Raw genomic sequence first — 12,987 nt, 5'->3', positions numbered from 1 at the left:
CATCCAAACACTATAGCCAGATGATCTATTTTTCCCCCTTATTAGGATTCCAAGCGCTTTCAGAATTTAGAGTGAAGGAAGCCTTCTGCAAGATCAAGAAATTATTATTTAGTGATAAAACTAAATGTTGGTCTACAAAAGGACGTTATTTCGAACAACGAAGATTACAAATACACAAAAGTGGTAAACTACCTTACACAAACTTCATGTCAAAAGTGTCCACAAAAGGAGCTGGTGTGGTAGAGCATCCTGTGGATTGTAGGTCAGTGTTCATTAAGTCCCAGGATAGATTAACTCCAGGTACTCTTACACTTGAGATATAAGTGAATGAGGGAATACTTCCTAGCAGGATGTCCCATGACTCAAGCAAACACTTCAGCACCTGCTTCATTTTAAGTATTGTACGCTTACTTCTCAGCACATTGTTGGAACGAAATTTTAGCTTAATTATTTTTCCTGAAGGAGGGTGCTTTCCTATGCTTCCATGATGAAAAATTTGAGTACTTTATTCAGTGATACCTGAATACACTGAGTAATAAGATATATGTGGTCTCACTGAATGCGGAGGAAACACACTGAATCCATTGCACAGATTAAATTATGCCCTCTAAATTATTTACAGATAGGTCAGTCTGAGCTTGTAACCTGCTTAAAGAGAAGGCCATCAATTCGAGCCTGTATTTCAACACACGTTCCCCTGACTTAGCTATTTTTGTATCACTGAAGTAGGGAGACTGGGAATTTGGCAGGAGTCAGAGAGCCACTGGGATGAATGGAGGTAGTTCAAGTCTTTCATGTTCAACACTCCATTGTCATCTCAGGCTATCTGGTGGATAAATGCACCTGGGACTACACCTGTTTGTAGCTGGAAGGCCACTTTTAGCAAATACTTAGATCTGAAATTTAGTTCTTTTTCACTACGAGTACATCTTAAACCTGTGACACCGACGAAGTTGCCCACTCACAAGTCTTGCTGCTTATCACTGACAAATATGTCACTGACTCACCAAACATGCCAGTGCACTTTAAAGTGCCTGCCTAAGTACACAGAGATGTTTTAATGACAAAAAATCAAAGCTTTCAGAAATTCAGAAGAAGCTGTATTAATGACAGCCTTAATATGCTGAGAACTGTGGGCTGACAGTGGCAGGTAATGGTGTTCTTATCCCAAAGCAGCGTACAGCACAACTGGGATGACATACTGCGTTCCTCATCGAGGTATTGCCTCAAATTGCAGCTTATGTGAGACATGCTGACATGTTACTTTCTGGATGTTGTGTTTACCATATCAACATTTTAAAGTTGTGCAGGGTTGTTCCTATTATTTGTGTAGAGACAAACCAAGTGATAATACCACACCAGGGGAACTACATTTTCTTTATTATGGTCATATTTTTACCTTTGTTGCTATTTAAATGGTTTCTATAAATGGTGCACTCTAATTCCATGTATCCCCTAATGAACACACCTAAACAATCCCATGCAGGGGCTTAAGGGAGTGTGTGTGTGTGTGTGTATAGGAGAAGTTATCCTCAGACAATTGAATGGTAGAGGAGTAGTTTATCTTTTTTTTTGAATGATAAGTGTCCTCTATGGATTTACTCTCCTTGATTCTGCAGTTTTAAGAGGGTATCTCATTTTTGTTGAATAAAATTGCAGGTCGGAAAAATGTGAATTACAGGAAATGGGCAAAAATGGGACTATCTTCTGAATACTGTAAGAGTACTATAAACAAGCTTTTAAAAGATAATGGCAAGGAGTTTATATTCAATCAGTTTTGGAAGTAAACAATAATAAACTCATCTGTTTATCTACTATTGAATGTCAAACTCTTCTGAATACTGTAAACCAGAAAAAATAAAAAAACCACTTTACATAGCCTCCTGAGAAGAAAATGAGCTTATTCAAAAGAGGGAGAAAATGATTGGAGACAAAAGAAGTACATGTAAAGCTATGGCTGACTGTTCATTGAGTAAGTTTTAAGACTGAAAAAAGACTGTAAAACCTGGGAAGAGTGAATTAAGATGGATTTCAGTTGAGTGATTGGAGGCAAATGGTTGTAGGCAAGATAAATCACTCCTGGATCTCAGAGTGATTTTGAACACCAGTTTTCCAGCACAATGTAGTCCTAAAATCACTCACTATCTCCGTTTTGCACCTGATGTTCCTATGTTAGGCCTAAACCCAAGCAGCCACCGTGGCATTGGCATCTATATGTCTGACTTCTTTAACCTTCGCTGTGAGATTTAGATAAGCACGTAAAGGCATGGCAGCTCTCAAAGGGCTGGTCCCACAAACACATCTCATGCACTTTCAGAGTCCACTGAATTCAGTTGTAATTCTCTTCAGAAATGTATCAGGAGGAAGAAATGATTCTCCAGTTTTGCACATTAGCACACAAGGGGTTACAGCGTGCACTCAGGAATTGCTTTCTTCAGCCCGTTTGGGTTCAAACCCTCACCTCTGTTCCTCGATCCTCCCACTGAAGCCTGGTGACTGTGCAGGGAGAGATGAAAGATTCCCAGAGTCAACAGGAGAATAAACAAAACCAACCTCCTTTTGCTCAGCCAACATTGGAAGCAGGGCTGAGATCCCAGGGCTCTCATTCCTGCGGTTTTGGAAAGTTCCTTTCAAGCTCTTTCATTTCTTACAAGGGCGCAATCCTGCATGCCTGCCTGAGATGAAACTTCTGTCTTCCTCTAATATTCCCCTGGAGTTCTGTTTTAATAAAACTGCGGTGGCACTACCTGAAGTGGAAGAAGTTGTACTGCATACAGAAAAGGTTATATATATATTAAAAAATATGATGCCCTTTATGATGTTGTTCGTGGAGCTCAGGAGGGAGTAAGTAGTTCCCATCTCAGTTTGTCAGACTTTATGAGCAATAGATTTGTCTGCTCGAATGGAGAGAATAATAAAAACAAGACCAGGCCTACAGTCTTTAGTCATATTAGAAAAATATTATAAAACAAATAAACGAAAAATATCTATAGCTCTGAGTGACACAATGTTCATGCAATAGCCTTTATGTTAATTAGCATCCTTGAATTTCTTACAGAGTGCACTTCATTTTATCTATACCCAGCACTGAGGCTGCCTTTCTAAGACAGGGTGATCTGTCTCTGGTTTGTATCTACAGATTTGTAGCACGCACATGAAAAATTGTTGAGACACTTAATGGATTATCACAAAAAGTGCATAATAAATGACTGACCACATGATGCTCACTATTAAAGAGCACAATTTAAATATATGCCAAGAAATGAACTTCAGCCAGTTCTTAACAAACTTGCTCACACCTAATTTTAGTTGGCAAAGAATAGCTATACTTTATTTTATCGAAGGAAAATACATGTCATCTGCATTAGCAGGAAATAACAGATTGTAATTTCTTTTGCTTGACCTACAGAAAAGTCTGATATGCAAACTACTCTGAGTTTCTGTGGCAAAACGCACCATGTGAGACATAGCCAAAAGTGAGAACAATTTAAAAGGGACATAATGGCATCCGCATCAGTTAACCTTTAATATTACTGAAAATGAAACTGTATGCAATATAAGTAATTATTCACTATATTCATAATAATGATGAAGCTGAGCAACTACTCACACTGTCTCATTGAACAGACTGTTGCAGGGAAAAAAATTGAATAAGCACAGCAATAATAAGTGTACTGATTTTGCACACAGATTTGATAGCAAAGTAAAAAGCGATCTTGATAATCTTTGATGTACCTGAGAGGGCAAATAATAAATTACTCTAAACTGTACAAAGTTTTCTGAAAATAAAGGAAAAGCAGGAGAGAGCAAGGGAAATGGACTGCTGTCCAGGTTAGGGACATTCAGAAAAGAAACGATATTGTAAGACGTAAAACATTGAAAATCTTTTCTGACAAAGTCAATATGAACTTTTATAAAATTATTTTCATTTCATCAGCATAATCTTTCCTACAGTTAGTAACTCCCTACGGAAAGTCAGTAATAAAGTCCTTTTATAAGAGGGTAAAATTTTTTAAGATTTACTGGCCATTTAACTTTTACAAAATAAATCCTCCCTTTCGTCGTTTAAAGCACGCAGGCCGTGTCATCCTACACACACGCCTCTCGGAGTTCGCCAAAGCGCCCCTTCGTGTGTGGTTTAATGCAATCCAGCTCTTCTCACCTAAATGTGAGTAAGCCCAGCACATAGCAACATTTTTATTTTGCACAAAATAATCCTGTATCACCATGTGACAGACAGTACCTGACATTTTACTATTCCTCCTAATTCTGCTATGCTTCTGCAAGAAGGGAGCTCCTGGGTGGGCTCAGGGAACCGAGGCAGAGGCTGGTACGGTGGGCATGGGGCACAGAGCTCTGGGCACGGGGCTGCCAGTTGGTGAGGCGAGCGGGCAGGCTGTGTTAGGCAATTCAAGTCCTCAATTTTATTCTAAGAAACCTGGCCTTTTTTTACTTGCCCGATTTTAACCACCTTTGGGTATTTAGGTGCTCCCTACATAAGAAGTTCTAGGTAGACTGACCTCAAAACTGTAGTTCTTTGTCCTGGTCACGTCACCCGCTCTTATTTTGTAATAGTAATGTACATAAAAGTCTTTCTCTCACACCTGTGTGTATATATGTGTGTGTGTAAAAGAGGATAAAAAAGAACATTGACATATGATGTATTTTTAGATCACGTGTGGATTTTATGCAGTAGTAAAACGTGTGTGATATGGCAGAATGATGCAGTTTCTGAAACATCCAGTAGACATCACAAGTCCTCTTTTGAAAATATATTTGCCAAGCAGTATGCAAACCACTGCTGTGAGGCAGAAGATATTCCCTGTAAGATGCCTCTACAGGCCCTTTTGAGGAGCTTCTTGTACCAGGTATTTAGAGGAAATAGAAAGAAATGATGAACCACCTAAGTTTTGGAGAGGGACAACAGGAAGGTTTTAATTGGATAGGGACATTTTCATCAAGACTAAACATATCAATACAAACTACTGATACAAATTAGTATATTAAAAACAGTGAAAAAGAAGGCTATTCATTAGAAGAAATGGCAATTTGATCTAGTAATTAATAGAAGAATTATCAGATAACTGAATTTAAAGGAAATCTCAGAGATTTACACAGTATTGTTCCTGTCAAAAGTGACTTTTGCACTTATTCACAATAAAATGTAGTTATTGATCCTTTCCTCAGCCTGACATATTTCCACCTGCATCTCTGTCTTCCACTTCATGTCTCAGTGATTCTGAGAGGTATTCAAGTTTCTCAAGGAGCCATCTGGGTTTGACCTGTCCCAAGTTCTGTACCACTACACACTGCCCTATAGGCTCACCGTTACCTGAAGATATGGGACCTATGGAATGAATGGAGTTTCACTGCATCGTGGGAACCACATGCTGCAGTTTGCATGCCTGGCAACAGCTGCTCTGAGAAGAGCAGAACTTCTGCTAGCTCTGACAACGGTCTGCTGGTGGTAGGTTGTCCATTTCTCCCTCTCAAAAAGACTCCCGTGCATCTGATTTCTGCCTGCAGCCACCCAAAGTTTTCACTCCCTGGGAAAGCCCGCCAACTCCATTTATTGTCACGCATGAAGGATTCACAGGCTGCTCTTGGCAAGAAGATGTAAATACCAAGGCCAGGCGAAGAACAAGGGAGAGTGGAGGCACAGCAAAGGGGTTAGGGGAGGCAACGGTGTGGGAATGCGCCAGGCGAGGGATCACCAGACGATCAGGAGGAGGAGGATGGGGCAGGCAGAAGGCAGCTGAGAAAAGCTGTGAGCAGCACAGCACTGCACCGAGACCTAATGTGATGTGACAGAGGCTATGAGAGAAGTATGACGAGGCAAATGAATGTGAGGGATAAGAGTGACAGGAGACCATTGCGTTTGAAGGCTGGTCATACAACGGCAATATCTAGGGCAAGAGGAGGTAGATCGAAGTCCTGCCTACACCCGGGTTGCAGAGATGGCAAACAGAGACAATCAAATCAGCTGTATTTAAGGTAATTTCAAATTTGAGACCTTCAAATATAAATTGTGTTAATAGTGACATACACAAACAAAAATGTGCATCTGCCTTGTAAGGTTCATTTTAACAATTTAGGTTAAAAATACCAAGGAATGCCTAGTTTTTCTCACCTACTCTTGTAAACACTGTTTTTCTATTATGCTGCAGATAAAAGTGTCCTTAACAGCCAATCAAATATAAAATAAGTATGAAAGAGTAGAGTAAAAGCCAAGAATAAAAAAACTTGCCCCTCGTACATAAGGCTGACCTTATGAAATAGGTAGAAAGTTTGTACCACAGGATTCCACATGATGGTATTTAGTGCATAAAGATTAGTCTTATATGACAACTACATATAAAAAATCGAAGAGACGTTTAATATTGCCATTAAGACCAGATTCTATAGACACCGTGCATTATATGTACAAAAGAAAAAGACCCTCCTTGCAGTCCAACAGTTGATTTAGAACAGCTAAGCTTTCAAATGCTGAGAACAATTTTTCAGTCAGTTGATAGACATATGAGATTTACAAGGAGGAAATGGAGTTTTCTGTTATTTTAATTTTGATTTAGAGGTGATTTAGCATATTGCAGCTTTCAAGTCCCGCGAACCATTTTTCAGTCAGCTGAGATTAAAGTCCCTAGCAAGATTAATTGTAGAGTTGGGATTAAGAGATTTTATAAATCACTCAAATTCAAAAATAAAGCTAGCAGAGTACTAGGATAATGATAGGTATATCCATATTGTATCAGCTACAGCTAAATTGAATTGACACTGTAATAGACTGAATGCAGTCAAATATGAGAGTAGAAGTTATTAATAAAGATTATTCTTGATGAAAATGCAGATACTGCTGCAGTGACAATTCCTGAGGGGAAAGTTCTCTTGAAGAACATTAATTTTTCTACAAACACCTGTACAAAAGACCCTGGTATGGCTTCCTGATTTGTCAAGGCTTCCTGCTCCGGAGGGACAGTATGCAGCATAATGAAATTACTGCCTTTCCTTCAATAACTATAGTGTACATAATGATGCAATGTTAATTCATTATGATGGCTAAACTGTAAAGGACATCAGATCAAAAGTTTGCATACTTGGAGAATTCCCTGATTTCTTATGTGGACCGAGGACAGAAATTCAGCTGAAATTCCTTCTCTCAGATCAGGCTGTCGGAAAGGTACGATGGACCCTATTCATATGCGCTTATATATATAGACATATGTATATACGCATATGTACACACACACACACACACACACACACACACCCCCCCACAGCTATGCACCGCCCCCCCCCCCAAGAGACATCTATCTATTTGTAGCTATATATCCCATTCAATACCCCAAAGAAAGAGAGAGAGCAAGAGAGAGTGTTTTCCTTTGTTAAAGCCAAGGGGCGAACTGTCTGAATCCATTAAGGGCGAAAGGAAGATAGTTAGAAGGAAAAAGAAATCTCAAAGGTATTTCTAAAAAAGGTTCAGGGGTCATTAAGGCACCGGAGAAACTTCAGGTTATTTCCTTGGCAGGCCATCTAAGTATTTTTATTCATTTCTTTAAGTGGCTGCTCTGAACAGGGCACAGCTTTCTCTATTCTTCAGCCCACCGCACTCCAGGGGAGAGCTTGTATTTTTGGGCTGAAGTGAAACCTCACCTTGTGACCAAGACTGAAGCTTCAACAGCATCTGCCCTTTAGCAGAAAATAAGATCACGTCCACATCTACGCCTTGCTTTGCCTGTTCCATACCTTCCTCCTGCCTGGCATCTCATAAAACCAACGTGATATTTAGGATGCAGCTGAAAAGAGAACGGTGATTCTGCAGGCTGCCCGCTTTCTTGCTGACTCAGCCAACCGGGCGCTCAGCTAATTTCCGCAGTGCTACAGAAGCTTCCTCACATTGGAGGTGAGGAAATATTTTTAATTGATTAGAGCCTCCCAGAAAGCCAAAGCTAATTTGTCAGTTCTCAGATGAGCTGTTCTAAAAATCCTGTTCTCTGATTGTAGAGATAAATCGGAGCTTGGCTGGGATGGCCTCCATTGCTCCTGTTCGGGCTGCATCTGTCACACACAGATAAACCTTTTGGGGAAGAACAACTCCCTCCTCTGCCTGAGCGTGCTGTGGTTGTGAGTGATGCCAAATGCCATTCATTTAAAAGGAAAGCAAAGCTGAAAGGGTCAGTGACCTCCCGCTTGGAAAGTCTGGAGTCCAGTTTCAAGGCAAAGTTGAAAAACTGAAATAGACTTACTTCAAAGGGGCAAAAAATTAATATTGTGAGAGCAAATCATACTGGGACTTACCACACAGTATATTCTGTTTTGGTGAAGAATAACTCAAATTCAATATAATTAATTATTTTAATCAATAAAATCAAATATAATTTGATATTATGCTTATGGCTTAACTTTAGAGAGACACTGACAGTTAACGATAGGCAAAAAGAAAACTCTTGCAGACGGGAAGGGAAACCTGATGGCAGTGATGTGAGGCTATACACTAAGAACGTGAACTGGTCCACACAGTAGCAAGTAAAGGATGTAAAGAATAAAGATAAAACTTTATAATTGTAAGAGGATGTGATGTTGAAGGCTACAAAGTTGTAAATACTGAAGAAATATATAAAAACGAAAGTTTTGGATAGATACTTTCTCTTTGTTTAAATAAAGCCTGAATGAATGAGTGATTCAGTTTCTTTTACATGATAAAGATAAGGTGAGAAAGAAAGGTAACTATCTAGAAGAGTGAATGAAAATTACTTCACACATTTGTTAAAAAAAAACCCCAAAACATATTTCCCTCATGTGCAAATGTGCTCTCAGATGTTTAATTTGATTTTAATTAATGTTTTCCATAGGCCGAAGGTGTCAAACGATTGGAATAGACATCAACAGTGTTTATAGAAGGAATCTAGATCCTTTAGAGTATACTGTAAACTTTATAGAATACAACCCAAACAATAGTTACACTACAAATATATTTAATTTTAATAATAAAAATAAAAAAATGATTTTTCTTGGTTTAAAATTATTTTACCCTTCCCGACATCCATGCGCAACATACACATGCAAGATAACAGAGTGCAAAACATCTGAGAATAGATAAGGAAAAGGGATCGTGGAAATCTTTGTGCAGATTTTAATACACTTTGGATTAGGCCCTTTAACAGTAACTATGTTATGTGACACGGGCATTTGCCTTTGGAACCTCAGCCTGGGTCAAGTAATCGCATCTGGGAAACACAGTTCCTGTTTCTTCCTAGGTCTTTTGTGGTCACATTTTTGGAAGATTAATTTTGACAGTCCTCATTTAAATGTTTCCTTGCTTCACAGTAAAAGAAGGATGAAAACGGTCCACAGAAATCTCAGGAGGAATGTATGAATTCAATCATAGCGAGAAATGTGAATCAGACCCTTTCTGCTATGTACTTACAGGGCGGTAATCTCACCAACACTCAGGAATACATTTCATGTCTTTCTCAGTACATTCCACAGTCTTGTACTTTATCTCTAGATTTTTTAAGATGATAGAGCCATGAAGAGTGGGAATATACTCAGAAAAAAAAATCTAAGATGATCTATTCCCATAACCCTAAACCCCATGATTTTAAGAACAGCAGCAATTATCACAAATCTTGTGGTGAGGTAGAAGAGGTGTGAACATCCAGTGACATGGACAGCACCGTCCTGTGAGGCTATAAGTTATGTTCCACGTACCCACCACCTTTCTTTTCTTAGAAATAAGAGTGTGGAGAACACAGTTAGCCATAATTTCCCAACAATACTGACTGGCAGCTGCTACCTTATGACAAGCAGTCATCTTCCCACACTGCTTTATTCAAGGGATTTCTCAAACTATTTTACCTGTGAATCAGTTTCAAAGGGTCTGGAAAATAGGTGTAATGAAATAGCAACAGTTTGAGAGATCTTACAGCAGGACTGAAAATAGGGGTAATTTACAACAGTGATTGAAGTGAATAGAATAAGAATCCATGTGTACAAAATAGGCTAGTGATATATTATTTTTATCTGACATTAGTACTCTGTGCACATGTACTCATTACTTTCTTATAGATAACAATTTCTCTCATCATAAATAGTGGCCTTTTAGTAATACAATATGGCATCGACTCTCTCATCCTTTATCAAGCAGTACATTTTCATATGATTTATATGGAAACATTTCTTAGAATGACAACTGGCATCAAGATAAAGGCAGACAAAAAAAAAGTATTACAAAGCAAGACAAGAGCCACCTCTTTGCTTGATATTTCATTAATGAGCAATGCACAGCTGCATTACTCATGTCTCAAAATAACACAGTTGCCAAACACAACTGAGTGTGGACTGAAAAATTCTTTACCTCGTGGTGAAACAGCAAACTGGACCTTCACCTTCTGTTTTAAAAGGATGCCTATCAAATTTGTTGCCTCAAGACTCAACAGATTCAACAGAGAGGACGACTTGTCTTTCAGATCTAGTTCTTCACATATCAGGTTTCGATCTCCGAGAGAACTTCAAGCTCTATACTGAATAAATCCATCTAGTGTCAATAACCCCTAAATAATATAAATTTAGTTTGCTGAGGGACTGAATGTAACCCTTGCATTACAACTACTACAAACAGATTAAGCCCAGCAAAGAAGCAAACAGGAGGAGCCTGTAGAGATGGACCTTGTATAGCAAGTAAGAAGTCTGGACTGGCCTGGGCTGGGAAGGAGGCAGGAAGAACGGGGCATCACCCCAGCTCAGTGTGCCCAAAGCTTTAACTAACTGAAGGAGAAGTTATACAGCTTCAAATTCTTTCTTCATCATGTAATCTCAGTTATCTAAATCAGATAGTGCGCAATCAGCAAGGTGTACAATCCTTGTAAGATTTGCCAGGGACCTCAAAGCTTCCCTAAACTGGAACACTAAAAGTGGGAAACAAAGTTTTACCATCTCTAATACTGCTATACTGACCCATCTTTAGGTCACTGGCTGGGAAAGTCCAATTTACAGAATGACAAGTACTTTGAATTCACATCTCTTGTTATTTTTCAAAACTTTTCCTGATAATATGAATGTTAACTACTATAAACATTACTACTGTGGCATTAAAATTCTGTTTATAAATACTTCCCTTTCAATAGTGTACTCATGGTAATCAAACAGGAATCAGCTACTCCCTCTTTTAATGCAATATGCTTCTATTATAGATCAACATGGCATACCAACCCTTTCATAAATGTGTCAAAAAGAAGGTAAATATTTTTGCTCCCTTAGCTCCTCCCAAGGAGCTGTTCCAGACCCTCATTCTCACACTGGCAAGGTGAATGATTCACCTCTTTTGACTCTGTTTCATAAAAGACAGGCCCATCAATTCATTTGATTCTATTAACAACCCATGCGGAGTAAATTTTCCCAGTTTCTGTTCCTCTTAGTGAACACGTGCGTGAAGAATTGCACTCAGTCTTCCAGATAAGGTCTTACTAGTGTCTTGTATATGACATTGGTAATTCCTTATTTCTACAGGCAGTGCCAGAGGATGCATTTTAGGAGTGCATTTGCCTTTTTTATAGATGCATTAGACAGGTAGTTTGTCATAATCCTGTGATCACCCAATAAAGCCCCATTTTGACACCTTCCCTCAGCAACTGTTACGACTGGTTATCGATGGCAGTCTGCACTACTGCATTTCATCCCATTTCTGTTTTTCCAGTCTTCATAATCACTAGATTTTTCCTGTTTGACGTTTCGAGTCTACTTGATCACGGTAATGATCTGTCACCTTCATGTTATTGGTACAGTTTTACGTTTGTGGTTAGTGTCATTATTGACAGCATTAGAAAACAAATCCGTACGGAATTCTGTAAATCTCTTGTCTTTCACTCCAGTTTCTTGCCTTTGCTGCCATATTTCCACATTCTTCCAGAAAACTGATGTAAACCAATTACTTATAACTTCACGAACAATAGTGTATCTTGCATCTGCAGAAGTAATTTATACGGGGTAGTGCAAAAGGTGCATATTTTTGTCAGACTGCCACAGACCTCTGGTGAAGGATATGGGTCAACAGGAAAGATTAAGTACCCTCAGCTGCTTATAAAGGGTGCAACTCAAATATAAATGCTTTCATATTAGAAACGAATCCAAATCAAACAAATAACTGTTGGAAATTATGCAATCATTTGCTAAATAAACCCATATCCATCCAGCTATACTGGCAACACGCAGGCAAATTTTAGGCAGTTATTTAAATTCTTTCTAGCAAAATACGCAGTTTAAATATTCATTATTGCCTTGAAAATTTTGTGTTTTATCCTACAATGATATATCAACATACACATTAAAAAATATCACAAGGAAAGGACTCCTGTTAGACTTTTAAAATCCTCCTACTAACCTTAGGTGGTTTAAAAGGATAATCCGGTGAAAAGGTAATGTCAAGGAAGAAAACTCCACCTTCATATACAGACCCCGGAGGCCCCAGTATAGTTGACCTCCATTCATAAATGTTGTCTCCTTTGGGTCCAGCACTAAAATAGAAAAAAAAAATAACATAATAACCACATACAACCAAGAATATACTGCATCAGTTGTACTCTACTAGTAGTACCACTGTTTTTGCAATAACACTACAAGTTAAAATTGTGTATCACATTCATTAAGTTAGTCCTTGGTAGAAAATGTAACTGGTGTCCTAAGCTCTGTCAGTGAAGTGATATATTCAGCCAGGAAGAAGTATTAAAATCACATTATAAATTATTCAAATAAGCACAGAACAATTCTTGACTGTCTTATCGCAAGTATTTTAGTGGGCAGATGTGAAGTATTTACAGTGCAAGGATACAGAGACTTTGCTGAGATGTCTTGTTACTGTCTTGCCTCACAAGACATCCTATTTTCACCTACCTCCTCACCCACCTACCTCATCAGTCAGTAGCAGCGTAATTACGCACATTATTATACAGCACAGACTGTACTAAAGACCGAGCACGGTACAAATGACCTTGC

At 38.7% G+C, this 12,987-nt stretch overlaps 1 protein-coding gene across 1 annotated transcript in view; it reads right to left on the bottom strand.

The window, feature by feature from the left end:
• LOC104379365 (ubiquitin-conjugating enzyme E2 E2) overlaps window positions 1-12,987 on the bottom strand; it is a 214,590-nt gene that overhangs the window by 25,492 nt on the left and 176,111 nt on the right. The window contains exon 3 of the mRNA XM_086614582.1: window positions 12,377-12,509. Coding sequence (XP_086470708.1) covers window positions 12,377-12,509 — 133 coding nt within the window. The remainder of the gene's footprint in view (window positions 1-12,376; window positions 12,510-12,987) is intronic.

This window comes from Tauraco erythrolophus, chromosome 7, assembly GCF_009769465.1.
Source record: "Tauraco erythrolophus isolate bTauEry1 chromosome 7, bTauEry1.pri, whole genome shotgun sequence".
NCBI classification, from domain to species: domain Eukaryota; kingdom Metazoa; phylum Chordata; class Aves; order Musophagiformes; family Musophagidae; genus Tauraco; species Tauraco erythrolophus.
Note: the sequence above shows the minus strand (reverse complement) of the source record. Positions and strands in the feature narration are given on the sequence as shown.